Source organism: Pelodiscus sinensis, chromosome 2, assembly GCF_052426305.1.
Source record: "Pelodiscus sinensis isolate ZL-2025 chromosome 2, ASM5242630v1, whole genome shotgun sequence".
NCBI lineage: Eukaryota > Metazoa > Chordata > Testudines > Trionychidae > Pelodiscus > Pelodiscus sinensis.
This window is the reverse complement of record NC_143053.1, coordinates 72465884-72492055: the sequence shown is the minus strand read 5'-3', so window position 1 is coordinate 72492055 and position 26172 is coordinate 72465884. Positions and strand designations below refer to the sequence as shown.

The 26172-nt window shown below is 40.7% G+C and overlaps 1 protein-coding gene across 24 annotated transcripts in view; it reads left to right on the top strand.

Annotated features, from left to right (window-relative positions):
- The window catches only part of DTNA (dystrobrevin alpha), a 340146-nt gene that overhangs the window by 288482 nt on the left and 25492 nt on the right, over positions 1 to 26172 (top strand). For 17 of the 24 annotated variants that reach the window (XM_075920735.2, XM_025180841.3, XM_075920734.2 and 14 more), the window contains 5 exons: positions 5463 to 5550; positions 8496 to 8614; positions 10795 to 10908; positions 17782 to 17878; positions 18838 to 18858. In XM_075920735.2, the coding sequence (XP_075776850.1) occupies positions 5463 to 5550; positions 8496 to 8614; positions 10795 to 10908; positions 17782 to 17878; positions 18838 to 18858 (439 nt within the window). The remainder of the gene's footprint in view (positions 1 to 5462; positions 5551 to 8495; positions 8615 to 10794; positions 10909 to 17781; positions 17879 to 18837; positions 18859 to 26172) is intronic. The other 7 variants (XM_025180859.3, XM_025180861.3, XM_025180860.3 and 4 more) reach the window with 3 other exon arrangements.

The following is a 26172-nucleotide window of genomic DNA, read 5'->3' as shown; positions in this document are numbered from 1 at the left end:
CAAGCTGGGAGGGTTGCGACTGCTTTGGAGGATAGGGTTATAATTCAAAATGATTTGGACAAACTGGAGAAATGGTCTGAGGGTAAATAGGATGAAGTTTAATAAGGTCAAATGCAAAGTACTCCACTTTGCAGAATGGGAAATGACTGTCTAGGAAGGAGTACTGCAGAAAGAGATCTAGGGGGGCATAATGAAGCAAAAGCTAAATATGAGCCAACAGTGTGACACTGTTGCAAAGAAAGCAAACATGATTCTGGGATGTATTAACAGGAGTGTTGTGAGCAAGACACGAGAAGTCATTTTTCCGCTCTACTCTGCGCCGATTAGGCCTCATTTGGAGTATCGTGTCCAGATCTGGGCACCACATTTCAAGAAGGGAGTGGAGAAATTGGAGAAGGTCCAGAGAAGAGCAACAAGAATGATTAAAGGTCTAGAGAACATGACCTATGAAGGAAGACTGAAGGAATTGGGCTTGCTTAGTTAGAAAGGAGAACACTGAGAGGGGGCATGATAGAGGTCTTCAGATATCTAAAAGGGTGTCACAGGGAGGAGGGAGACAAATTGTTCTCCTTCTGAGGATAGGACAAGAAGCAAAGGGCTTAAACTTCAGCAAGGGAGGTTTAGGCTGAACATTAGGAAAAACTTCCTAACTGTCAGGGTGGTTAAACACTGGAATAAATTGCCTGGAGGGGTTGTAGAATCTCCATCTCTGGAGATATTTAAGAGCAGGTTAGATAGACATCTATCATGGATGAACTAGATGGTACTGGGTCCTGCTGTGAGGGCAGGGGACTGAACTTGATGACCTCTTGAGGTCCCTTTCAATTCTAGTGTTCTATGATTCTATGAAAACCTTTGTTCTTAAATCACATCAACATTTATAAATTCCCCTTTAACTCTGAAATATCTAGGATTTATTCATATAAGTTAGACATAACATATTGTTGTACTAATTTAAGCAAAAATGTAAAATGTAAATAGGAGGGGATCTTCATTTGATAGAAAGTAGTTTCTCCTGGTTTTTAAAGACACCTGGATATACTGTACAGAACTACTTGGATTCATATTTCTGTGCTGTTGCAAACTTAAGAGTGTTAAATATAGTCCTCATTATTTATAACTAAGGCCAGTGTTCCCTATAAGCTGTGCACTTGTATGGCCACTCAGGAGAGATTCAGATGCTTCCCAGCTGATTAGCAGAGCACCCATAACTAGATTTGTTTGTTTGTTTATTTGTTTGTTTGTACCGGTGGTGCACGTTCACACTTACCTCAGTGCACATAAAATAATGTTCATTACGTGGATGGAAGGAATCTGCACATGGATGGAAAAGAATAGAGGGAACACTGAGTAAAGCTGTGGTTTGGTCAAGGAGGTTACAGAAGTCATGGAATCCAGGACTTCCAAAGACCTCCATGACATCAACCCCCAGATAGCCACAGGGTCCCACTGCCACAGCAGGATCCCAATGCAGCCCCCAACCACTGTGGACTGGGGAACCTCATTTTCCCCTTGCTGCAATAGGTGTGGGAGGGACCCCCTGGCTTCCAGGCTTAATAGGTGGCAGGGAGACCCCCCCACCACCACCACTGTTCCTGGCCCCTGCAGGCAGAGGGGAGGCTCTGAGCGACTGTAGGGAGACCCTGCAACTACTGGCCAGGTCCTCCTACAGCTCCCAGCTGCAGGCAGAAGTAGACCCTGGACTTCTGAACCCCCACAGTTGGTTGGGGCCCTGGAATTTCCAGCCACTGAAGCTGCCCATCTACCACTCTTCTCCCATTATGTCATGGATGTTTTTAATAAAAATCAGTGGCAGGTAATAGACTTGGTGAAATTTTCCTTATTGCCCATCATGACCTATCCTTGACTTTTACTAAGCATATCTGTAACAAAAGCTTAGCCTTATTTGAAAGATACTATGTATACACAGTACTCTCATCCGTGTTCAGATAATAAAATTGTGATTATTTAAATTTTAAAAAATATTACAAACCTTTACAAAAAATCAGAAGACAACTCCCATTTTACAGTGTCTTCAACTGCTTAGATTGTGCATTTGATTTCAGAATTAGGTATTTAGTTCATTCACATTTGGAAGAATATCCCTACAGATGTGATGGCTAGAAACTTGCTGCGTTTGTTTGTTTGTTTGTTTGTTTGTTTGTTTGTTTGTTTGTTTGTTTGAAATAAAGGCTTAGGTTCTGTAGAATACGAGTACGTCATAAAGCCCTTCTTTAATAGTGCTATTGCAAGCCTGGGTGGTTTGGCATTTTGGGGGCATTTGTAACCAATAATGACAATGTCAATCACATAATGAGAAGCCTATATAACCCTCTAATTATTGACTTTCTTGGGCTTTGGGGGCAAGCCAATGCCTATTTCCCTTGAAGCTACTGCACAATTGTGATTGAATTTATAGCAGGAAGCCCCACATTGTTCATAGAGCAGCATATACTTCAGTGCCCATCTCTAGGCTGAAGATATTGAGATCGGGGTAGTCTCATTTAACTGAATTAAGAGAGATTTGCTTTCACAGATAATAAACCTTCTGAGACATAGATAATTTGAGCCATTACCTCAAATGCCTCTTTGAAACACCATGGGGAGGCTTAATGCACTTTTCAAAGCAGCAGTGCAGTGTGGAGCCTGGGGTCCCGGTCAGCTGGGACTCCCCCATTCAGCCCGGGTCGCACACAGCATTTCAAAGCGGCAGCACTGCGTGAAGCCTGGAGCCCCAGGTGCCACATGACGCTGCCGCTCTGAAGCACCTTCCTTTTTTTCCCCACCCTTGCTGCCTCTTTCTGTTGGAGACAGTAAGGAAAGGGGAAACGACTAGTCGACTAGCCTGTCGACTATATGAGAAGCATTTGCTTATTGTTCACATCCCTACCCTGTTCTACTCACATATCCATTGTTCCAAGGTTTAGTCCATTCTTAGGAATGGATGTAGATGGATCCTCCATGGGCAGTTCCATGGCTCAATTCATATCTCCCAACTCTCTTCTGATCACACACAGACTGGAACAGGAACATCACTTCTTCCAATTCAAAAACCACACTCTGTTTTCATTGGCTCTTCTAGCTTCCTGTCAACTCATTTCCTGCTTCCCTAGCATTTCTGGAGACTTTCTAGGACCCACTGTTCATGGTTTTAACCCTCACAAGCAATTTAGTTAACTGAATGGCTGGAAACACATTCATTATTGTCCTGTTGACATACCTCTAGTTGTAAGGGGGAAAGGAAGAGAGGTAGTTGGTAGTGGCTTATGATTGTTGTAATAAACCATAAATCCAGTGTCTCTGTTGAGTCGATGGCTTTGTGTTGAGCAAAGTTATGAATTTAAGTTCCCAGGCTTTTCTTTTGAAAGTGTTGTGCACAGGGCCAGTGTTAGGCTCGCTGGGACCCTGGGCAGATACTAAAGAGTGGGTCCCCCCCCACTATACCTCCCTTACCTGCTCACACCTTGGATTTCTTCAGCATTCCTGAAGCCAAATATTTGAGGCTCATCAGCTATTCATATAAACACTTTACATTATAAGTAATGAAATCTTGAGCTTTCTCAAAGGGATACCTCATTCACCCTTGCTAAGACATTGCTTATAAAATGAGATAAACTGTAAAAACCAGAAATTTTAAGTGACTTTATTCATTTGTAAAATTGCTATTTTAATTAATCCTTTTAGCTGGACTTCAGACATTTGCTACTTTGTAAATCCATATCATCATCTGTGATTTTTTTCAGGGTTTATAATATGGTTGTAAATTGCCTCACAAATAAATGACAATTGAGTCTGGAATACCTACTTTTGTCACAGTTGTTATAAAATGTCTTCGTGGAAAATGCTGAAAATGAACTATGTTATCACTAAATTATTCCTTATTGTGGTTTGTGTAATTTTTTGGGTTTGAGAGTTATTCACCTGGAGGGATTTTATTGTTTGTTTGTTTGCTTGAGTAATATAGTAGTATTGTGGATTAAGTGTGTGGAAGAAACACAGTTGATTATAAATTGGGAATGTATTCACTTGCACAATCAATAAAAAGGGAAAATTACATTGAGCTTGGCTCTTTTTTCACAAAAGTGTAAATCAGGAGTACATTGCAACCAATGGTGTGAGATGAGAAATAAATCTTTTGTATATACAATAAATTAAACATAATTTTTCCAAGTTGCCAACAAATGAATCCAAGACACTACCCATACATACTTCAAGCTTTACTTCTAACTCGCAGTAGAATCCTTCAAGCATTAGACCCCCAACTAAAAGATTCACCTTGTGGTTCCTTGAGTTACTGTGGGATATACTTGTAAGAAGCATTACAATTTCTAATGCATCCCAAAGCTGAACACTCATATATAATACTTTTTATTATGAGTTATTTCTTTTCTCTTGTATATAATTAAAAACAACAGTATGTGAGCTAAAACTTGGCTTTTGAAGGTATTATTTAGGTTCAAGTCTTTATTTTCAGCATTCTTTTAACTGGTTTTGGTCTGCTTGACTCTCTTTAAAGTTGTAACTATTTAGAAAATTCAAAGGTTTTCATTTTTGTAATTTTGCACTAATTTAACTATAGGTGAATGATCTGATTTGCCTTTGATATTTCTGGAATAAGAAGTATAAACAGATGAGATATTTTAAAGTGATTCTAGCATATAAGCAGTAAGGTTTTTTAATATATTTTAACCTAACAACAGATCTTTGTTAATATTCTGAATGACGGACCTTTAAAAGTATACTCTTTTAGAAAATGTAATGGCTAATGTAGTCTTAAGAGGTAGATGATTTTATTAATTTTAAAATCAATAGATGTTGCGGGGCAATTGCTTGTCCCTACATGATGATCTGACAATTTACCTCCAAGTATCAGAAACTCAGAGAAGAGGCTGAAACCTACTATTGTTTCTAGATGATTCAACAAAAGTTAATATAGAAAAATCACACACTGATCAGAGACCCTGAATTTTACTGCAGTCTACTAATTTCACCCTTCTGCATCGACAAAGGCTACAGGACTCTAGGAAGGATCCACCCCTCTGTAGAAGTCATGCCAGAGAAATTGCCCTAGGGGACTTGGCCACTTCTTCCCCCAGCCAGAGGCACTGTCCTGGGAGCATGCTAGCCAGCTGAATATCTGCCCTCCCTCTCAATGCAGTCAGATGAGTCCTTTATGCCACTATGGCTCACTTCACTCAGAATTTCTGCAAGGAGGAGTCAGGGCTATGTATGGCCGACATAACGCAAGATGAATTGAATTCTCTCACCTCATCAGTATGTTCAAAGCACCATAGGTTATTAATTAAGAGCAGTCTTCATTGTCATTGTTTGTTTTAACATAGTTCTGGGTATTTTCTTGTAAATTGTGCAATGGGAAATAATGGACACTATAACAAAGTGACAACTGTGCCTTCTGTATACTGATGCCTCTCTCCTTTTTCCCCCACCCCAAATCTGAGCAGCATGCTTGACAGTGCGAGCCGTCTAGATGAAGAGCACAGGCTGATCGCCAGGTATGCAGCGAGACTGGCAGCAGAGACGTCTGCATCAGTAAGTGGTTTTAATTGGGGAAAGTAAAGGTTTCTGATTGTTCTTGTTTCTGAAGTACAAGGACTTGTCACCATCAGAAAATTTACATCTGGCAACCTTGATGGTTCACAGATAATTTTATTGGGGGATATTGTTATGTAATAAAGAACACAAATGCTTTCTTGCAGCTAGCTTAGTGATGAGTGTATACATTAACCTTGTGATGTTTAAACAATTCAAACTAAGGAAACCGCTGCCCTCACCCACCATTATTCTACCATCTCCAAATCCAAAAACAGGAAGATCGCTTGGGACATCTGAACTCAAAGTGGATTGGAAGATAGATTGTTAACAAAGGTTAACAATTTAAAGGTAAAAAGAAGGGGGTGAATCTGTTTCATTTCTTAGCTCAAATACCATAGCCACCAGAGACTTATGTGCGGAATATTTTAATTAATGATCTTGGATAGGGTGATTTTAATGACCCTTGCGTTAGCCTTGGTCACTTCTTCCCCCAGCCAGAGGCACTGACCTGGGAGGATGGTAGCCAGCTGCACATCTGCCCTCCCTCGTCAGAACAATAACTATGCTACTGTAAATCTCAGAATAAAATGGGATGACTTGTGAAAGCTTACTCTATTCAGACTAAAAGAGAAACCTATCGGAAGTGTATACAATCCTAGGTTATGTCTATACTGAAACACTATTTTGAAATATCTAGCACTATTCCAAAATAACTTAATCCGTGTCTACACAGCAGGCAGTTATTTCAAAATAGTGTCAAAATACTGTCAAGCTGGAGGACTTCTTACTCCGACTCCTGTAACCCTCACTGTATGAGGAGTTAGGGAAGTTGGAGGAAGTGCACTCTGTTTCAAAATATGGGCTGTGTAGACGCTCCCTATTTCAAAATAAGGTATTTTGAAATAAGCTACGCAATTGACATAGCTCAATTTGTGTAGCTTATGTCAAATTATGCCCTAGAGTGTAGACTCACCCTTAAATGGCATAAATAAGTTCAGCCGAGTTTCCTTTATATCCATCTCAGCAGATTTGATAGAACAAAGAAGCATAAATGAAAGTTAGGTGAACAGAAGCTCTGGACAGGATGTCAGGAAGCATATTTTCACTCTTGATGTACACAGTGAAGTCAGCTGATAGCCAAATAAGGCAAGTTTGTTCATGTTAAAACCGTGAGCCAAATTCAAATCAGGGGAAAGCAGTAGAGCTACTGTGGAGATGAATTTGGCCCATGGTATTTAGCCATCTATCTTATTTAAGACTTCACAATGTCCAAGGAGCAGGAACAGCAGGGAGGAATGCACACACAATCAGATCATTTCAGTATCAGTTGCCTGATAAATCGGTCACTGTCAGATTCAGAATGCAGCTCCACTCAAATTCAAGGGAACCTTTCATCTGTAGCTGATTCATCTTATCACTGAAGAATAATAATTTTTTATCTAACCAAAATGCCCTGCTAATGATGTGCATGGGTTGGAAAACTCTATTACTGAAGACTGAAATACTGTCTGTATCTATCTCTTTGCATTTTCTATACAGCACCTACCATCAGGGCATCTTAGTGTCATGAATCTGTATGGAGAAAGAGTATTTAAATAAACAAGAAACAGATATGGTTTGGATGGATATGCTAAGCTTTCTCCTTCCCATCAATATCCCACCTTTTTCTATGTCTTTTAAATAGACAGTTCAAAGGAGAAAGTGAAGAAAGGCCTTCTGTGAAGTGGAGCTCTCAGAACAGATGTGGCAATCACAAATTCTGTAACTAAAACCAGAAATGTGTTTCCCCTATGTGTTGTATAAAAACAGAGTCTAGCAAGGAGAGGAATATATTTCTTTTTGAGGGCTAATGCTAGAGGCTGCAAAGCACTGTAGATAATGCTTAATCCTTCCATGAATGCAGTGGACTGGACTAGATGACCTATCGAGGTCCCTTCCAGTCCTTTAGATTCTATGAGAAGATCAGGTCCCATTTGTAAAACTTCCACTTCAGATCATCCTTAAAGTGAGACAGTCCCATTTGCAGTAGTTGAGGGTACTCAATTAGATTGTCACTTGCAAAATCCTTATCTGTACACCCTGGAGGACAAAATAATAATTTAGATGTCTTAGAATACTTTTAATGGCTGAATTCATCCCTGCACTGCATCAGGATGTATAAAATATTTTTAAGAACATAGTAACTTTTGGTTATTGATGACAAATGTGCAAAGGCAGTACCCCAATAAAGTTGTAATGAGATTGGTGTGAAATCCACTAATTAGAAAATGGATCGGTTGACAATTAAATGCTGTGGAACAGCTTTGCTGAAAGTGTCAATAGGTATATCAGAGATTCAGTCATAGAGACGATGCACTGAACTACATCCTGAATAAAACGTGGATGATGAAAGAGGATTTACCATGGAGAAATTTGCTGTGCTTTCTTGGGACAAGTGACTTTTCTAAACACGGTGAAGTGGGATGAATGTTTTCTTGTTTTTTGTTTGAGTGGAAATTCCTTTTTTCTCATGTGGCAAGTCTCAATGGCTTTCTCTACAGCATAATCATTAGGAACCATATTACAGAAGCTACCACTAACAGTGCAGCTTCATCAGTGCTAAGCCCCTGCTAAAGATGAGGTCAGGAATTTTTATCAGCGTTCCCTGGAAAATTCCTTGGAGGAGTTACAATGACTTGGTGGTAAACATTCAAGCATTATCTAGCTTAGTGCTTACTCTGTTGTTGCTACATTGTCAGTTGCACTAATAGTGGAATATGCTGTATTATAGATTTTTGTTTAATTTTATTTTAGCGTAGAGAGCCCAGGTCATCAATAGCATTGAGATTCCAGGATGCCTTGCCATCTTAAGATATACTTTTGTGGATACTGTTGAGCATACTTTTAGGTGTAGATGAGTGCATGGAGATTTTTAATAATGAACCCAAACTTTTTTACCACAGCAGCAACAGCAGCAGCAACAGCAGCAGGGTCAGCAGAGAGGTGCCTCAGATATCTCTTTCACCATTGATGCAAATAAGCAACAAAGGCAGCTGATTGCAGAACTTGAAAACAAGAACCGGTAAGTCTCTAGAAAATGCCTGCCTTTGTTTAGAACCATGCAATTTACGTCTGTTTGTTTTTAACATTTCTTCTCACTTGTTTTTGTGTACATGCTCTCTTTAGATCTGGATCTAGTTATCAAGACAGGAAACAGGTTGCCTAGATAGCCAATATCAATGTACGTGTGGCAAAATTGTGGCAAGCCACTTTTAAGGCATTACAGAATCAGCCTGTGTTTTCAAAAATCCTTGCAGAGGATTAAAAATAAAAATCCCATTATGATTCCAAACTCAAAAACATCTTTGGTGCCCTCTTTATATTTATAGAGAAGAATATTCAAGCTCTCTAGAACGCAATCTGTGTGTGATAAATATAAGAAACAGTGATTGTAAAAAGACTATCAGAAAATTAGGCCTTTGATACACAAATAGCTGAAATTGAGAAACAGGCAATGGGAAGTCTTTGGAATTAGGGGCCAGATGCCCAACTGGAGTAAATCAGACTAATGTCACTTCTTTTAGCGGAGCTACACTGATTTACACCAGCTGAGAATCTGGCCTTGTGTGTCAGACTCAAGATCACTGAATGGTAACTAATGTTGTCATACAGAGCTAAGTTCTGTGTTCTCTGCTTGTACTGGTAGACAGATGAGGAGTGACCAAAACCAGATGCATTTATAGCCCAGATTTTTGTGATGCCTTCTGTCACTGTAAAATAATTCTACCAGCTCTAGTGTTAGTTTGCTTTGTGGTGTTCAAATCTGCTTTTTAGTGTCTCATGCCTACCAAAGCGTAATGAAGAAAGAGTCTTTCACTAACATCAATAACCTTCATTCTACTTTAACAAAGCTGTGCAGCCTTGATCTGTGAGCACTCTTATGCACAGATTCATTTATAGTAAATCCTATTAAATGTATTTTCCCCAGAAGAGCTCCTCTCTCTCAGATCCACGGTTAAATTAAAAACATTTTTAAAAGTACAAATGGCATGTGCCTGATTGATGTAGAAGACAGGACAGATCATAGAATCATAGAATACTAGGACTGGAAGGGACCTCGAGAGGTCATCGAGTCCAGTTCCCTGCCCTCATGGCAGGACCCAGTACTGTCTAGAACAGTGGTTCTCAACCAGAGGCCATATGGCTCCCCAGGGGCCACGTCCTACCTCTATGGCGCCACATGGAAAAAACGGAACATTAGGTAAATTATATACCTTTTTTTCCAACTAACAGCAGCTATGAGGGGGGCCACAGAGGTGAACGAGACTCAGAAGGGGGCCATGAGCAAAAAAAGGTTGAAAAAACTGGTCTAGACCATCCCTGATAGACATTTATCTAACCAACTCTTAAATATCTCCAGAGATGGAGATTCCACAACCACCTTAGGCAATTTATTCCAGTGTTTAGCCACCCTGACAGTTAGGAACTTTTTCCTAATGTCCAACCTAAACCTCCCTTGCTGCAGTTTAAGCCCATTGCTTCTTGTCCTATTCTCAGAGGCCAGGAAGAACAAGTTTTCTCCCTCCTCCTTGTGACACCGTTTTAGTTACCTGAAAACCGCTATCATGTCCCCTCTCAATCTTCTCTTTTCCAAACTAAACAAACCCAATTCTTTCAGTTTTCCTTCATAGGTCATGTTCTCTAGACCTTTAATCATTCTTGTTGCTCTTCTCTGAACCTTCTCCAATTTCTCCACATCTTTCTTGAAATGTGGTGCCCAGATCTCGACACAATACTCCAACTGAGGCCTAATCAGCACAGAGTAGAGCGGAAGAATGACTTCTCGTGTCTTGCTCACAACAAACTTGTTAACTAGATATTATTCTAGTTTCTCTTAATTCCATGTGGCACATAGAATATTCACTTGCAAGAAGGAAGGTGAGGAATTCATTAATTGGGCCAAACAGGATCTTTGTCTCTGCTTTCCACAGAAAGCATCTTAAATTTAGCTCTAGTTTTATGGTCTCTTTTATGCAGGTCTTGCAGAAATGCCTTGCAGAGGGCTATAGCAAACATCAGCAAATGTATTCCAGTGATGACTGTTTCACTAAAGCTGAAATGTTCTATTGTTTGGAGCCTAGACATGATATCCTTATTGTTTCAGAGCTACAGACAGTTCTTCTTTTTGTAATAGTGGGGTTCTAGGCTGGTTCTATGGGAATACACTGACCTTTAGTCTTTTACTTACTATCCTCCCCCAAGAGAAATTTTACAGGAGATTCAGAGGCTGCGGCTTGAACATGAGCAGGCATCTCAGCCCACGCCAGAGAAGGCACAACAGAACCCCACTCTCCTTGCAGAGCTCCGACTCCTGAGGTAGGTATATATACCATGAAGAATTCCTTAGATAAGGGAAAATACACAAAATGTTCCTGTCCCAACGTTGTTGATTTTTTAAAAACATAAACAGTGTAATGTTGTTTCTGTTTAATTTAGATTCAGTATAGCCCATGGCTGTGTACGCAATTATATTTATGCTTAAAATTTTGCATGTGGGTAGTCCCTTTTACTACATGAGCATAAAATTAAGCATATGTGTAAGTGATACCGGATCAGGGACTTAGGTTGCAAATTCTTTGGAACAGGAACCATGCCCTACCCAAATATGTATAAATAACACCTAATCATACTCATGTGGGGAAAACTGATGATATTTCAGAACACTATCATGTGGGGAGCATTTGCATTAGCCTACACAAAATAAATAAATAAATAAAAGTAAATCAAAATAACTGGCAATTGACTAACTCTAGGTAAAAAAGGTTAGTGGGGTGTCCCGTAAAATATGCATACAAAAACAGTTAACTGCAATGTGGGTGCTCCTGAAACAATGAATTATAAAATATAGTATTTACAGTCTACAAAATAGCACAGATAGCAAGAAATACATATCAGTTCATTATGGAAGTTCTCAGATGCCTCTATATGGGACTTGCATATAATCTACCCTCTCATGAGAGGATATAGAAATAACTTCATTTCTAAGCCCAGCTCCAGAGTGCAGTTGATGAAATGAGCATGGAAACTCACGTGTCAAGTGAATCAGTACAAAAGGTAATGATTCTTTTCCTGTGCAATAAATCTAAAAGACAACATGAGTAAACACAGAGGGTATGTCTACACTACCACCCTAGTTCGAACTAGGGTGGTTAATGTAGTCAATCGATTTAAATATCCCAGGCTTCATTTGCATCTTGCCGGGAGCCGCCATTTTTAAATCCCCGGTAGTTCGGACTCCGTGCCCGCGACTACACGCGGCACGAGTAGGTAGTTCGAATTAGGCTTTCTAATTCGAACTACCGTTACTCCTCGTGGAACGAGGTCATCCTCGTACAACGAGGTGTAACGGTAGTTTGAATTAGAAAGCCTAATTCGAACTACCTACTCCGTGCCGCGTGTAGCCGCGGGCACGGAATCTGAACTACCTGGGATATAAAAATGGCGGCGCCTGGCAAGATGCAAATGAAGCCCGGGATATTTAAATCCCGGGCTTCATTTGCAACTTCGATTGACTACATTAACCACCCTAGTTCGAATTAGGGTGGTAGTGTAGACATACCCAGAGACTTTTTCTAGATGTTCCGGGTTGAATTAGGTGGATAACTTCTCTTAGCCTCCTGTTTGTAATCTGAGAATGTCAGGAAACTCTCCAACACCACATTCTACAGGCCACTTTCCTCTGATCCCACTGAGGAATACCAAAAGAAACTACACCATCTGCGCAAGAAACTCCCTGCAGTAGCACAGGACCAAATTTACTTAGACACATCCCTAGACCCCTGACTAGGAGATTCCATAAACCTGGAATCCTGGATGCTCCAGTCACCTCAGGCATCAGCCCCCCTTGGCAGGGTTATCCAGCTATGTGGTCTCTCTCCTCAGACTCTTTGTTACTAGCACTCCTAGCTGAGAGACCACTGACTTCCTAAAGAAACTACAGTGCATCTGTAATCTTCCTGAAAACAGCATCCTGGCCACTATTGATGTAGAAGCTCTCTATACCAATTATCCACACAGAAGTTGTGGTGGGAGAGGTCCAGGTTGGATATTAGGAAAAGCTATTTCACTAGGAGGGTGGTGAAGCACTGGAATGGGTTACCTAGGGAAGTAGTGGAGTCTCCATCCCTAGCAGTGTTTAAGTCTCAGCTTGACAAAGCCCTGGCTGGGTTGATTTAATTGGGGTTGGTCCTGCCTTGGGCAGGGAGCTGGACTTGATGGCCTTCTAAGGTCTCTTCCAGCTCTGTGGTTCTATGATTCTATGAATGGACTAGAAGCTTCAGGAACAGTATCAATGATGCCATAGCACACCTGTTGGCAGAGCGATGTGACTTTGTTCTCCACCACCACCGTTTTTTATTTGGGGAAAATTTATACTTTCAAGTCAGCAGCACTGCTATGGGTACCCACATAGCCCCACAATATGCTAATATGTTAATGGATGACCTAGAAGAATGTTTCCTCAGCTCCCATCCCCCAGCACTCTTTCTCCTCTTATGCTACATTGATGACATCTTCATCATATGGAAAGAGGCCTTTGAATAATTCCATCAGGATTTCAACAATTTCCACCCCACTATCAACCTCAACCTGGAACAATCCACATGAGAGAGCCACTTCCTGGACACTACAGTTCAAATAAATGATGGTTGTTAATCACCATCCTATACCAGAAATCTGCTGACTGCTTTTCTTACCTACATGGCTCTAGCTTCTATCCAGGACAAATTACATGATCCATTCTTTACAACTAAGCCCTAAAATACAACTGTAGCTGTGTCTCCAATCCCTCGGGGAGAGACAAACACGCACAAGATCTTTATCAAGCTTTCTTAAAAGTTAAATACTCACCTGGGGAAGTGAAAAAACATGTTGACAGAGCCAGATGAATGCCCAGAAGTCACCTGCTTCAGGACAGGACCAATAAGGTGAATAGCAGAACCCCACTGGTTATCACCTGCATCCGCCAGCTAAAACCCCTGAAATACGTCATTGACAATCTACAGCCAATCCTGAAAAATGATCCCTTGCTCTCACAGACCTTGGTAAACAGGCCACTTACCTCCTACAGACAACCCCCACTTCCCCCAACCAGAAGCCAATACTCACCAGAAGCCACACAACACCACAGAAACACTAACCCAGTAACCTATCCCTGCAACAAGCCCATTGCCAAGTCCGTCCACGTATCTATACATGCAACACCATCACAGGACCTAACCATATAAGCCACACCATCAGGAGCTCATCCACTAATGTGCTATATGCTATCCACTAATCCACATCCACTAATGTTATGTATACCATCAAGTGCCAGCAATGCCTCTCTGCCCTATATATCAGCCAAACCAGACACTCTCTATGCCAAAGTATACAAATCAGACATCAGGAAGGGTAGTGCACACAGACCTGAAGGGGAACGCTTTAACCTCCCTGGACATTCAGTAATAGATTTGAAAGTCACCATCCTCCTACAAAAGAATTTCAAAACCCAATTACAAAGGGAGGCAGCCGAATTGGAATTCATTTGTAAATTCAGCACAATCATTTTAGGACTGAATAAGGATCTTAACTGGTTAACACAATGTGGTGTTTTAGATGCTGCTTGTAATTATTAGAACTGGGAGCACTGGCTGTTGTGAGTCTGGAAGCACAGGAAACAGGATGGAGCGGGGAGAAGATTGGCAGGGGCTGAGTGATAGTTACAGAGGGATGCAGCAACTTTGTAAAAAGGCTCCACTTTTGGTAAATAAAGTCCTGTTGAAGTTTGTTAGTACCTTGATTGCATGATACAACATTTTGGCTACAAGGATGGATTTTCTGCCTCTGAACCCACCTGCACCCTTTCTGCAAAGCCCAGGTGAGCCTCCAATTGCTTTTACTGCCTGGATTCATATGATTGAGACTTATCTGCTTGCAGTCAGTGCTACAGAGAGTTCTGAAGTAAGAAAGCGTGCTCTGCTAATCCACTGCCTTGGAGCAGAAGGGCAGCGTGTATTTTACACTTTTCCCCTTGCAGATGATAAATGAGACTGCACTCACTGCATTAAAGAACTTTTTGTGCCAAAAGTGAATGTAAAAGCTAATCGCTACAGATTTTGCCAGTGTGAGCAGAAACCAGTGGAGACTATAATGCAGCATATTGCTTCTCTGAGGAGTCTGATTGTAACTTGTGACTTTGGGAATATGGCAGATGAGATGATTAGACACCAGCTCATCGAGAAAACAACCATGCTTTGTGTAAGAGAAAGCTTGCTTCTAGAACCACAGCTTACACTGAAAAAAGCAAGAACCATTGCTACCCAAATTGAGTCAGCTGTAGCAGAAGCCAAAATAATTAGCATGAATACAGGAGGCCCAGTCCAGGCTGTGACTCCTTTGCAGAAAAGTCCACTATCATTGCAGACAAACAATTACAAGGAGAAAGCTAATGAAAAACCACAGAATCAGCAAATTCAAAGCACAGCAAAAGCATGCTTTCGCTGTGGATCTGCACAACAGCTCACAAGCTACACAAGATGTCCTGCAAAAGTAGCTCGGTGCAATCACTGCAAAAAGAGTGGGCATTTTGCTAAGGTATGCCACAGTAGACAGTCTAATCAACAGGTGCATGCAGTTACAATACCAGGTGTTACTGTATTGATTGTGGACAAAATCACTGCTGCACATATTCCAGAACAGATAAGGTACGCTGTAAATGTTTCTGCCACACCTTCAGGCAAATCCCATCCTCGCCGCCAAAATGTTGTATCATTCAAGCAAGGTACTAACAAACTTCAACAAGACTTTCTTTACCAAAAGTGGAGTCTCTTTACAAAGCTGCTGCATCCCTCAGTAGCTCTCACTCAGCCCCTCCCAATCTTCTTCCCACTCCTTCCTGTTTCCTGTGCTTCCAGACTCCCAACAGCCAGTGCTCCCAGTTCTAATAATTACAAGCAGCATCTAAAACACCACACACATTACAAAGGCAATGACCCTTTCTGATATTTACATCTCCACTTCAAATGCTGTGAATGACCACATCCACCCTGAGTTGATTAGCTTCATTAACACAAGCAACTTCTTCCTTATATATATCACATCTTCTGTAACTTCCACTCTGATGATGTGGGTTTTACCTATGAAAACGTATTCCTTAATGAATCTGTTAGTTTTTCAGGTGCCACAGGACTCCTCGTTGTTTTTGCAGATCCAGACTAACACGGTTATCCCTCTGAGACTTCTCTTATTTTTGTTTGCAATTTCTTAAACCTATTTTCCTTTCCATAATTGTCAGCTTTTCTAACCATTAGATACTCAGAAAGGGGAAAATCCAAGTACAGGAAATATCAAGTAGAAAATATATTAATCTTCTGGAAGAATAAACAAAACCTTACCCCAAACCTTGGTATACTAGGGCCATATCTACTCATATTGGTAAGCAATAACTCATGTGAGTAGTTCCATGGAAGTCAGTGATGCTGTTTGTGTGAGTAACTCCGTTGTTGTTAAAGGGTGCATAGTCTGGCTTTTAATATATAGGAAATATTTTTAACATTGCTGACATCTACCTTCTTCCATTTTGGAGAGGTTAGGGCAAAACCACCAATTTACAGGCATTGCAGGATGCATTTAAACATCATCTTTTATTATATAATATATATATCTGATTTTAAAATATAGTAGAGCGAATATATAAAATAACACCATGTAAAATATTGTCAGTTACATTGTAACTTGCAGAGGGTAGCAGCTACAAGTAAAATATGATACAGACATCCTCAGACTCTAATTGTGTATCCCATATAGCCTGATTCAGCCCTCTGTTATATTGGTGTAACTCCCACAGCCATAAGAACAGGTCTACACTAAACCTGGAAGGTTACCTTAAGGCAGGGCTACTCAACTTTGGAAGCCCTGAGGGCCACAGTGATATTCACAGCACATGCGGAGGGCTGCAACTTAAGTGTGGATGCATAAACATGCAAATATATGCAGATAGCTTATTTCACACTAATGGGCATGAACACAAAGATTAAGGCAAGACTACATAACACACAGGGCCCATTAAGTCAGTTCTGCTGATATCAATAAAATGCAATGTTTACCCGATTTCCACCCATATGACAGCACTTTTAATGAGCAATGACAGTCTAGGAATTTAACTGATAAAATGCATATCAACAGAAGACCATTATATTGACTACTTATTTGTTTTGGCTCCCATCTGCGTGCTGAGTGTTGAGTCCCACTTAAACTCAAACCGCACTGCGGGCTGCAAACAAACAGGCCATGGGCCGCGTGTTGAATAGCCCTGGCTTATGGTATGCAACTCCAGCAACACAGAATATGTAGCTAGAGTTAGCTTACCTTAAGCTGATCTTGGCTGTGTCCACACAGCGGGAGGTTGACAGGAGCCAGCTGGACCTTCCCTCAGCATTTGATTTTCAGGTCTATACTAAACCTGCTAATTCGAACACCAGAACATCTATTTCTGGTGCAGCGAAGTTAGACATGCCCTTAGTGGGAGCTAGACTTGTATAATTGAAGGCAGAATTGCATCACATTATTCTATTTAAATTGCTACAGGTTGTACTTGTACAGAATCAAAATATGCTCCAAGTTACATAGACTTAAGTCTATGCGCAGAGCTAGAATTTAACAGTAACATGCGCAGAGCTAGAATTTAAATGGTTATAAATGAGAACAGAATTTGGTTTGTAGCACCAAAAGCTATTTTCAAATAATTACATTTGAATACATGTAATAACTTGGACTCTAGCCTTCAAAAGGCACATTTCTCTGCTGTCTGGGTGAATTTCTGAATTCTTTTGGGCCTTTCCATCTCTACTTGCCCTGTGTCAATAACTCAGCCACACTCTCATGTCATTAAGATATATTGTAACATTCTTCCAAATGTAAGCTAACTTGTATGAATCTGAAAAAATCATCCTTGTTCGGTGTCTTGGGATGAGATCTATGTCAGTATTTATTTTACCCCAGTCAGCATACTGAACCTTTTCTTTTCTTAACTTGAGGAATTTTCCAGTTTCTCAGTCTCCCCTAATTTGGACATTATTTTGAATTCACAGAATGTGTTCGCTTTCCTATAGCCTCACATGCTCCCCACTCTTAACTGAACTATTATAAAGTTTAGAAATTGTAAAGTTGATTGTGTGGTATCAGCTCTGATCCTAACTGCTTCTTTTTCAGACAGCGAAAGGATGAACTTGAACAGAGGATGTCTGCTCTTCAGGAAAGCCGGAGAGAGCTGATGGTACAGTTAGAAGGTCTCATGAAACTGCTGAAGGTAAGGTTTCCACTTGAAAGTCAAAGAAAATGAACAGGGGACTAGCAAACAAAAGAGAGATGTGTCATATTAATAAAATACCACTGAACATGAATATTTCCTCCCACATAATCCTTGTTTCCCATCTTTTTTATCTTTCTTAGCTCTGGCCACTCTAATACATTGGTTTTCAGGATCAGTAATGTACCCAGTTGATACTGTTCCTGTATTAACACCATGTCTTTATTGTCATCCTACCACTAAATGAATTAGGCAGCACTTGAGAGCAGTAGGACTAAATATTACCAGAAAATAATTGGAATTTGCTTGAATATGCCCTGTCACTGAATTATCGGTAATATGGTTGTCTAGAGGAGAGTTTTGGCCCCAGGGTCTTGCTCTGTCTTGAGTTATGGTGGTGGCCAGCCTTGATGCGTTCTTCAGATGCAAAGGAGTTGTACTATAATTAGAATGGGGAGTTTGACCAGCCATTTTATTTAGAGTATGATTCCAATGTGCTTCACTGCAGAAAATCTTGGGAATCACAAATTTGGGGACTGTGTCTTATGGTATTTGATGGTTTCCCCATCTTCCCTGACTCCCTAAAGGAAGAGAAGCTCCTGGGAGGGAAGCCAGGTCCTGCCCCTGGTGAGTGAGGTCCCCAGGGGCTATTGGAGAATGAGCCCACCCTTCACTTACCCTAGAGTGGTTCCTATTCAGTAAGACTGACCCAGCTCCTCACTGTGGCCCATTGGCTCTCACCACAGTGTACAGAGGGGCCCTCCTCCAAGGACATGCCACCTTGTCCCCCACCCCACCCCCTTCCTGGTGGTGGGTGTTTGGTGGGGAGGATTTCCTCCAATGGTCATTGGCTCTGTGCAAGTGCACCAGGTATGTATTAGTGAATCCAGGACTGCTATTTTTCAGTTTTTCACTTAAACCCCTCCTATTCTAACTCTGATGATCCAATTTTTCCTTAGGAAGAAGAACTGAAACAGGGAGTAAGTTATCTTATTGTAGGTCTCACTAACTCTTCAACAGGGCTATGATTACATGATTTTTGTTCCTTCTGTTTGAAATGTATGCTCATGCCTTGGATTGAGGATATTGGTAATGTGTTGCACTTCTTTAACAAGTTTTACTTGAGGTTTTCAAAGCACTTTACAGAATTAAATCTCACAGTCCCCTCTTGGATGTAACCAATAACTTGATATATTTTTCTCACTCCTCTAAAGTTACATCTATATTATGAGCGAGGGATGTGATTCCCAGCTCACATAGACATACATGCGCAACTTCTCATCTGAGCTAGTGCCCTGAAGATAGCAACCATCTCAAGTACAAACGTGGCTGAAACCCATGAGTATGTATTCCAGCAAGCTTGTGCTACTGCTGCCCATGCTAGCTGGGAATCACACCCCTAACTTGTAATGTAGACATAGCCTAGATGAGGCCACTTTAGGGGTAAAAAGAGCAACTATTTAACTGTATACAACCATAGTACTCCACAACTTAGAACAGGGAGTGCAGAACACCACCACCATTCATAGTAAATAGACTATAATTACCTGAGTTGTAATTAACCCAGGATAATGGACTTGGAATCCCTTGTCATTCAGAAAGTGCCAGGGGATTTTTCCTGTCAACAAGCCATCAGGATCTTGGTTTTACATCTTCAAAAGCTGGCAATGGCAGCAGCAGCCAAGTGCCCCTTCTAAACAATAGTTTCTCGTTCAAAGCAGTGTGAGAATCTATATTAATATTATTGAGTTTTGAAAGATTTAATTGGTTTTTAGCCTTGTATAGAATTAAAATGGACACTGTGAAGTTTAGTTGGTTTCTAAAAAAAAGTGATCTGCCGAGACAGCCATCCCATTTAAAAAGGGAGCATAATGAGGAATATTTCATCGTAACACAGTAACACTGAGCCCCTCGGTTTCATCAAAAGATGTCAGTGCTAGGTACAGTAAACAGTCTGATGTACACTGGCTACAGGGGTGGTCATGTACTAGTTTATTTGTTGCTAGTGCACAGCCATGTTAGACTAATACATTTTGGGATGGAAAATAAATCTGTTGCAGCAAGACAGTTCTGGCTATAGTCCAGCAGGGAAGACGTACCAGAAGACCCCTCTGAATAAGTCTTTTGCTTTTTAATTTTACCTAATAATGTTAATAGCTTTTTTATATAAATTAGATGCCCTAAAAGTGAACGGATTTAAAAGCAAATCAAACAAAAATAGTGGTTTATTGTTTAATTAAAATATATTTGAGGCTATTACAAATATGTTTTTGCTTTCCACACTGTAATATTTAGAGCTTTTGAATAGTGACTTAACTTTCAGAATGGCAGGTGATTACACTAATTATTTATTTACACTACTTCTCATCATTTCCTTTAAATGTTCCCCATTGATCCCTAATATTATGCTCTTTGATAGGCTACTCTGCAGGGCTGTATTCATCCCTGGAGTAACTCAGTTGGAATTAATGGTCTAGATAAGTTTTTAGTGCTTGTGTACTTTCCATTTCTGTATTGCCACAAAGACACTTCCTCCCAAAAGAATAATGAAGTGATCACATATGTATTGTTTTCTTAATTGTCATGATACAACGCAACAGTACTATTTTCCTGGGCAGACTTTTTCCCTGTGAGATAGTTTGAGCTCCAGCAGAGGGAGCAATGGACTACAGATTCAATAAAAAGAGTGTTCAAGTCAAATGTATTATACTGAGTTATGCATTACAGTAGGTAACATGAACCATTTTTCAGTCTAACAAGGATCATTTAAAATCCTTACCACTTTGATCTAAATGGTGTACAACACAAAGGTCTCATAAAAAGGCATTCAGTTGCTGACAGCTGCAATCAGTTAAGAAACGAAGGCTGAAGTTTTTTAGGTCACCACAGTAATTGTGGCAGCTTTCCTCAAACTCCCTTGTCAACATGTCTCAATCCTGATCTTATGGCTCTAACTAAGGATTAAAAGTAATTCAGTCCTTGGTATTTGTGCTGAGACTTACAAGCAAGTCGGTCACTTAGTGTCAGTTGTAAACATAGTTTTTCAGACATTTATCATCTGTTTCTTGAGAGCTCGATGAAGACCCACTACTAACCTCACTTCACGTATGCCACTACAGACATCCACTGGTAACAACATTCAGCTGACATAGATATGGGCTGAATTTGATCTAGCAAAGTAGAAAATATAAAAAAAATAGCTGCAGTCTTTCAAACCATCCAGAGTATAGACCTTTACATAATTCAACTTTCTGTTGGCTAATTTTGTCCAATATTACCCAAATGATGTAGTTAAAAGAAAAAAAATCATAATAGATGGAATACCCAATACCTAAAGTTTCTCATGCCCTGCAAAAGTCTTGTTCCAGAAAAGTAAATTTACAGTTAACAGTGCATTATTTACCGTGCATTCTAGGTCAGCATAGTAATTATAGGATATACTTTAAAATGTTGAGCTTAGCTCTTCTTTGAGCATATGTCCCTACAAGTGTTTCACCATAAGATGTGCATCAACCATGCACTCTTGATCCAAGACTGCAAAGTAGTGCTCCTGAGCAGAATACCACTCCATGCTCCACACAAGGGGATATAGGCAGGCACTATGTTGCCACCAGTCAGTTCTTTCATAGCCACCTGTGGCTCAAGACATGCATCTTTGCTGTTAGCTATTTCAGCTTCCCACTTTTTCCCACCTTTTGAAATTATTCATTATTTTTGTTCCTTAGCTATTTACTTAACTTTATTTTTGTGCTCTTGTGGGGGAGAGGGAGCCCCTCTATTTCTGGACCTTTGTGCTACAGCACAGTTTGTTATTCCTAAGATCCCGGTATTCAGGCTCTGCCAGCCTTGCCACAGGTCTTTTCCCCCCAGTGATGGACATTCAAGTTCCATGTGATGTTTGGGGGAGTCTCCCAAAAACCCTCAGGCTATGTCTACATTGCCCCCCCCCTTGCGCAAAAAATGTAAATGAGGCAAAGCGTGGAATATCGCCTTGCCTCATTTGCATAATTAATGAGGCTCTGGTTTTGCACAAAAAACCCTTCTTGCGCAAGAGCCATTCTTCCTCTTTTTTCAGGAAGAATGGCTCTTGCACAAGAGGGGAGTTTTGCACAAAAGCCTCTTGCGTAAAAACAGAGCCTCGTTAATTTTGCAAATGAGGCAAGGCGATATTCCACGCTTCACCTCATTTGCATATTTCTTTTGCGCAAGAGGGGGCAGCGTAGACATAGCCTCAAAGTTCAAGGTCTGTCTGGAATTTAAGAGTAGGCCCAAAAAAATAAGGAGGCTAAACTATGCCTCTTAATGGAATATTCCCTAGATCCAGTGTGATCCACTTCATTGGCCACAACATCACAGGACGCTTTAGTCACCCATCTAGCTTCATCTATGACCATGGATATACCTCAAAAAGGAATAAACACACCTCTTCCACCAAAGAAATGAAGAAAAGGGGGTATGTCACCCCATAAAGACTCATTCTCAGGAGACCTCACCTCTGTTAAAGCGTAAGGGAGGAGCTCTAACTTAGTCTGGGAGCAAGGTGTTGGTACCATGTCAGAAGCCTTGTCTAGGTAAGCATTTTACCAGATGACCTACCACAGCAGCACTGCCTGATTTTTCCATGGCACTGTGACACACCTAGGCTGTGTCCAGACTCAAGGGTTTTATCGAAAAAAGTAGCCTTTTTTCGAAAAAACTTCACCTGCGTCTAGACTACAGCCGTGTTCTTTCGAAATTAAATTGAAAGAACACAGCTTTTTTTTTTGACGACGGAAAACCTCATTTCACGAGGAAGAACACCTTTTTTCGAAAGTGCTCTTTCGAAAAAAGGCGTTCTTGAATGCAAACATGGCTTTTTCGAAAGAGGGATCCCCTCTATTTCTGGACCTTTGTGCTAGAGCACAGTTTGTTATTCCTAAGATCCTGGTACTTTCGAAAGTACTGCTTGCAGTCTAGACGCTCTTTTTCGAAAGAGGCTTTTTCGAAAGTATCTTTCGAAAAAGCCTCTTTCGAAAGAGGCTTGCAGTCTAGACATAGCCCTAGAGTCACTATGCATCCCTCAGAACTGGCTTCTTACTCAAGATCTGAAGTCAGACAGAAGCTTGCATAAATTTCAGTCCTGCAGCAGTCGCTATCTCACTGGTTCACAATTTCATCTCTGATACCAACTCAAGCCTGAGATGTAAGCTATCAAAGCCATCTGGCTCCTTCCAGGTTTCTGCCCTCTGAAAAGTTACATTTCTGATTAGCTTGAATCGCCATAGCTGCGGAGATCTGTCAGAGCTCCCTCGGTGGTACTGCCAAGGCGCTTGTGGACTGAAACATAACTCCCGCCCCCACTGGTCATGATGCCTGAACTAGGGAGGCTAATGAGGGTGACCGAAATTGCTAATGAAGCGCGGGATTTAAATATCCCGCACTAGATTAGCATATTCCCGGCCGGTCGCCATTTTGGAAACTGACTAGCTCGAAGTAACTCCCCACGTCTACACGCAGCAGAGAAGCAGGATTCTGAGATAAACCCCTTAGTTTGAATTAACTGTTAAACCTCATTCCACGAGGAGTAACAGTTAATTCAAATTAAGGGGTTTATTTAAATCCCATGCTTCATTACCAATTTCGGTCGCCCTCATTAGCCTCCTAGTTCGAACTGGGGCTAGTGTAGACATACCCTTACAGTAGGGCATCCACAGGGACACGTTCTCGGAGGAGGGGGGTTACTTATCTAACAACAACTTAAGTTTTTCATGATGTTTTTATCCCTCTGGGTGCTCCATTTCCCACCCTCCTTCCCCTCTGCTGAAAAGGGGATTGAGTGGCATTGGACTTGTGCCTACCTGTGTCCCTCATTTGGAGCATAGAGTGTATGGTTCTGCCCAGGTGAGACTTTGCAGTCTTCAACCAAGAGTGCACAGGTGCATGCACATCATATGGTGTAGCTACAGTAGAGCAATCATAGGGAAAAAAAAATCTAGAAGATCTATAGTTACTTACTATAAGGTAAGTATACTGTCCTTTCTTGTATTCCCCATGAGAATAAATGCTAGAAAAGGAATGCCTGACAATGTCCATCTTTTTAATAATAGAAATGTAGCCGTGTTAGTCTGGTCTAGCTGAAACAAAAAACAGGACTAGGTAGCACTTTAAAGACAACAAGATGGTTTACTAGGTGATGAGCTTTCGTGGGTCTGGCCCACGAAAGCTCATCACTTAATAAACCATCTTGTTAGTCTTCAAAGTGCTGCCTAGTCCTGTTTTTTGTTCCATCTTTTTAAGGATTTAAGGGACAAACCACATGCCCATCGTGTGATTTTAGAGTTCTAAAGTGTGACTAATTGGACAGTATTTGTATAAATTGCACTTTCTTCAAGTTCCTTGAGAGCTCTTGTTGTTTTTCTGTTCTTCCTTCATCTCCCAGTGTATGGGAGGGAAACAGAACATGGAAAAGTACAACATGGAACTATGGACAATATCTACTCAGTAGAGAAGTAGAGGCAACATGGAGGCAGTTTGCTGCTATCTGGTGTTTTGTCTGATCTGCCCTTGGCATGGGGCATGTGGAGTTTACAGAATCAGCTGGTACCAAGTCCCTAGGTCCCCACAGCTGAAAACTCCCCTGCTCTGGCAGAATTTTCAGCTGGCCAGAACCAGCTACTTTCATGTGCTTTTGCCCCATGAGAATGAGACAGGAGGGGTCAGAAAGCAGAACATCATCAGTTCCTGGGCATTCAGATTTCCCCTCGTTATTATTTAAATGTCCTAAACATTTTTACTCCAAAAGAAAATATTAAAATTACACTTGCCATTTGCCTATCAGAAATTAGTGTCTCGCATAAATGTAACTTTCCCTTACAAAGTCCTGCTTCAAGCCTCTCAGATAACTACTTTAGCCAAGCTCCTTATAGTCAAAAACACACCTTTTGTTTCAGCTTCCATAGCATTCTTTTTCAGCAGTGACACTGTCCCCCTTTTAAAAAAAAAAAAAAAAAAAGTATCTTGATCAATTTGTTAGAGGTTCACTGGGTTTAATGACGTTTCTCCTCTTCCAATCACTAAGACCCATTACAGTAGGTGCAAGGTAGGCATGGTTACCAGCCAAAATCTAGAAGACATAAGTTGGTTTACAAATCTAGAAAAAGAAAACTAGACCAGCTTTATAAGGGATTGTTGCTGCTTTTTTTGGCATGCAGTTATCAATATCTGATCTTTGTCTCTGAGGAATCAGTCACCAGAACATTGAAGGCATGTGACACTGAAGAAGCTAAGGAATCCAAATGAATTTTCTTAATTGATTGATTGTTACTATAGGTCCAAATAAATTAGAGGGGAACCTCACTATAAATAATGTTATTTCCCACTGTAAACTAATGCACATGAGCACTGGTTCCTATTATGTGGCAATCATGTTACCTTAGTCATAAGCCTCTGCTGAACCCCAGTTCTTAATCATGCTACCTAATGTGAGATTTGATTTTGGTTTGTTTGGCTCTTTTTCTTATGTTGACATATATTTCCAGGAACTGTCACGCAGTAAAAGAAAAGTGCATTAATCCCTTGGTATCACTCACCCAGCTCTGCTTTTAAAAATTATGATTCTTCAACATATGCTTGACTTTTGGTTTAAATGATACTAACTTTGAGGTGCTAACAGCATGACATTTTATATGACTGGTGGGAAAACATTTTAACTTCCAGCCACTAGACCTATAACAAGAATTTAAATTGCTTAGCTGAAGAGAACTATGGGAGAAGCTAAGTATATCCTATGGCCGCATTTCTCAACGTGTGGGTCCTGACCCTCTGCGGGCTTGCAAGCAACTTATAGGGGGGTCACAGTATCACAAAGTTTGAGAACCCCTGTCCTAAGGGATGAGTAATTTGAGAGTGAATGATTTAGGGGTGGCTTAAATAGCTTGCCCACCAAGGAGAAAAGCACAAATCTGTACTATTTGTTGTGAGGGTACAATTTTATTTCACTTACAGGTTTAATTTACATTCCAAAACTTTATTGCATGGGTAGTTTTTTGTAACAGTGGTGGAGGTATAAGGGCATGAATTTGATCAGTAATATAGAATTATTACACCCTCAGGAGTAGCTTCAACACCTTACCAAGACTAAAAGCTGTTCTAGTGCTAGCATCCTTCTGCTTCCCACAGAATGTATGAATATAGCCAACAGAGGCCCAGATCTTGATATTTCTTGTCTTTAAATCTTTCTTTAAATTTTAATATCCAACCCAGCCTCCCATCTTTCAGGGTGCCCTTCTAATCTCTCTTTCTTACATACTACATTT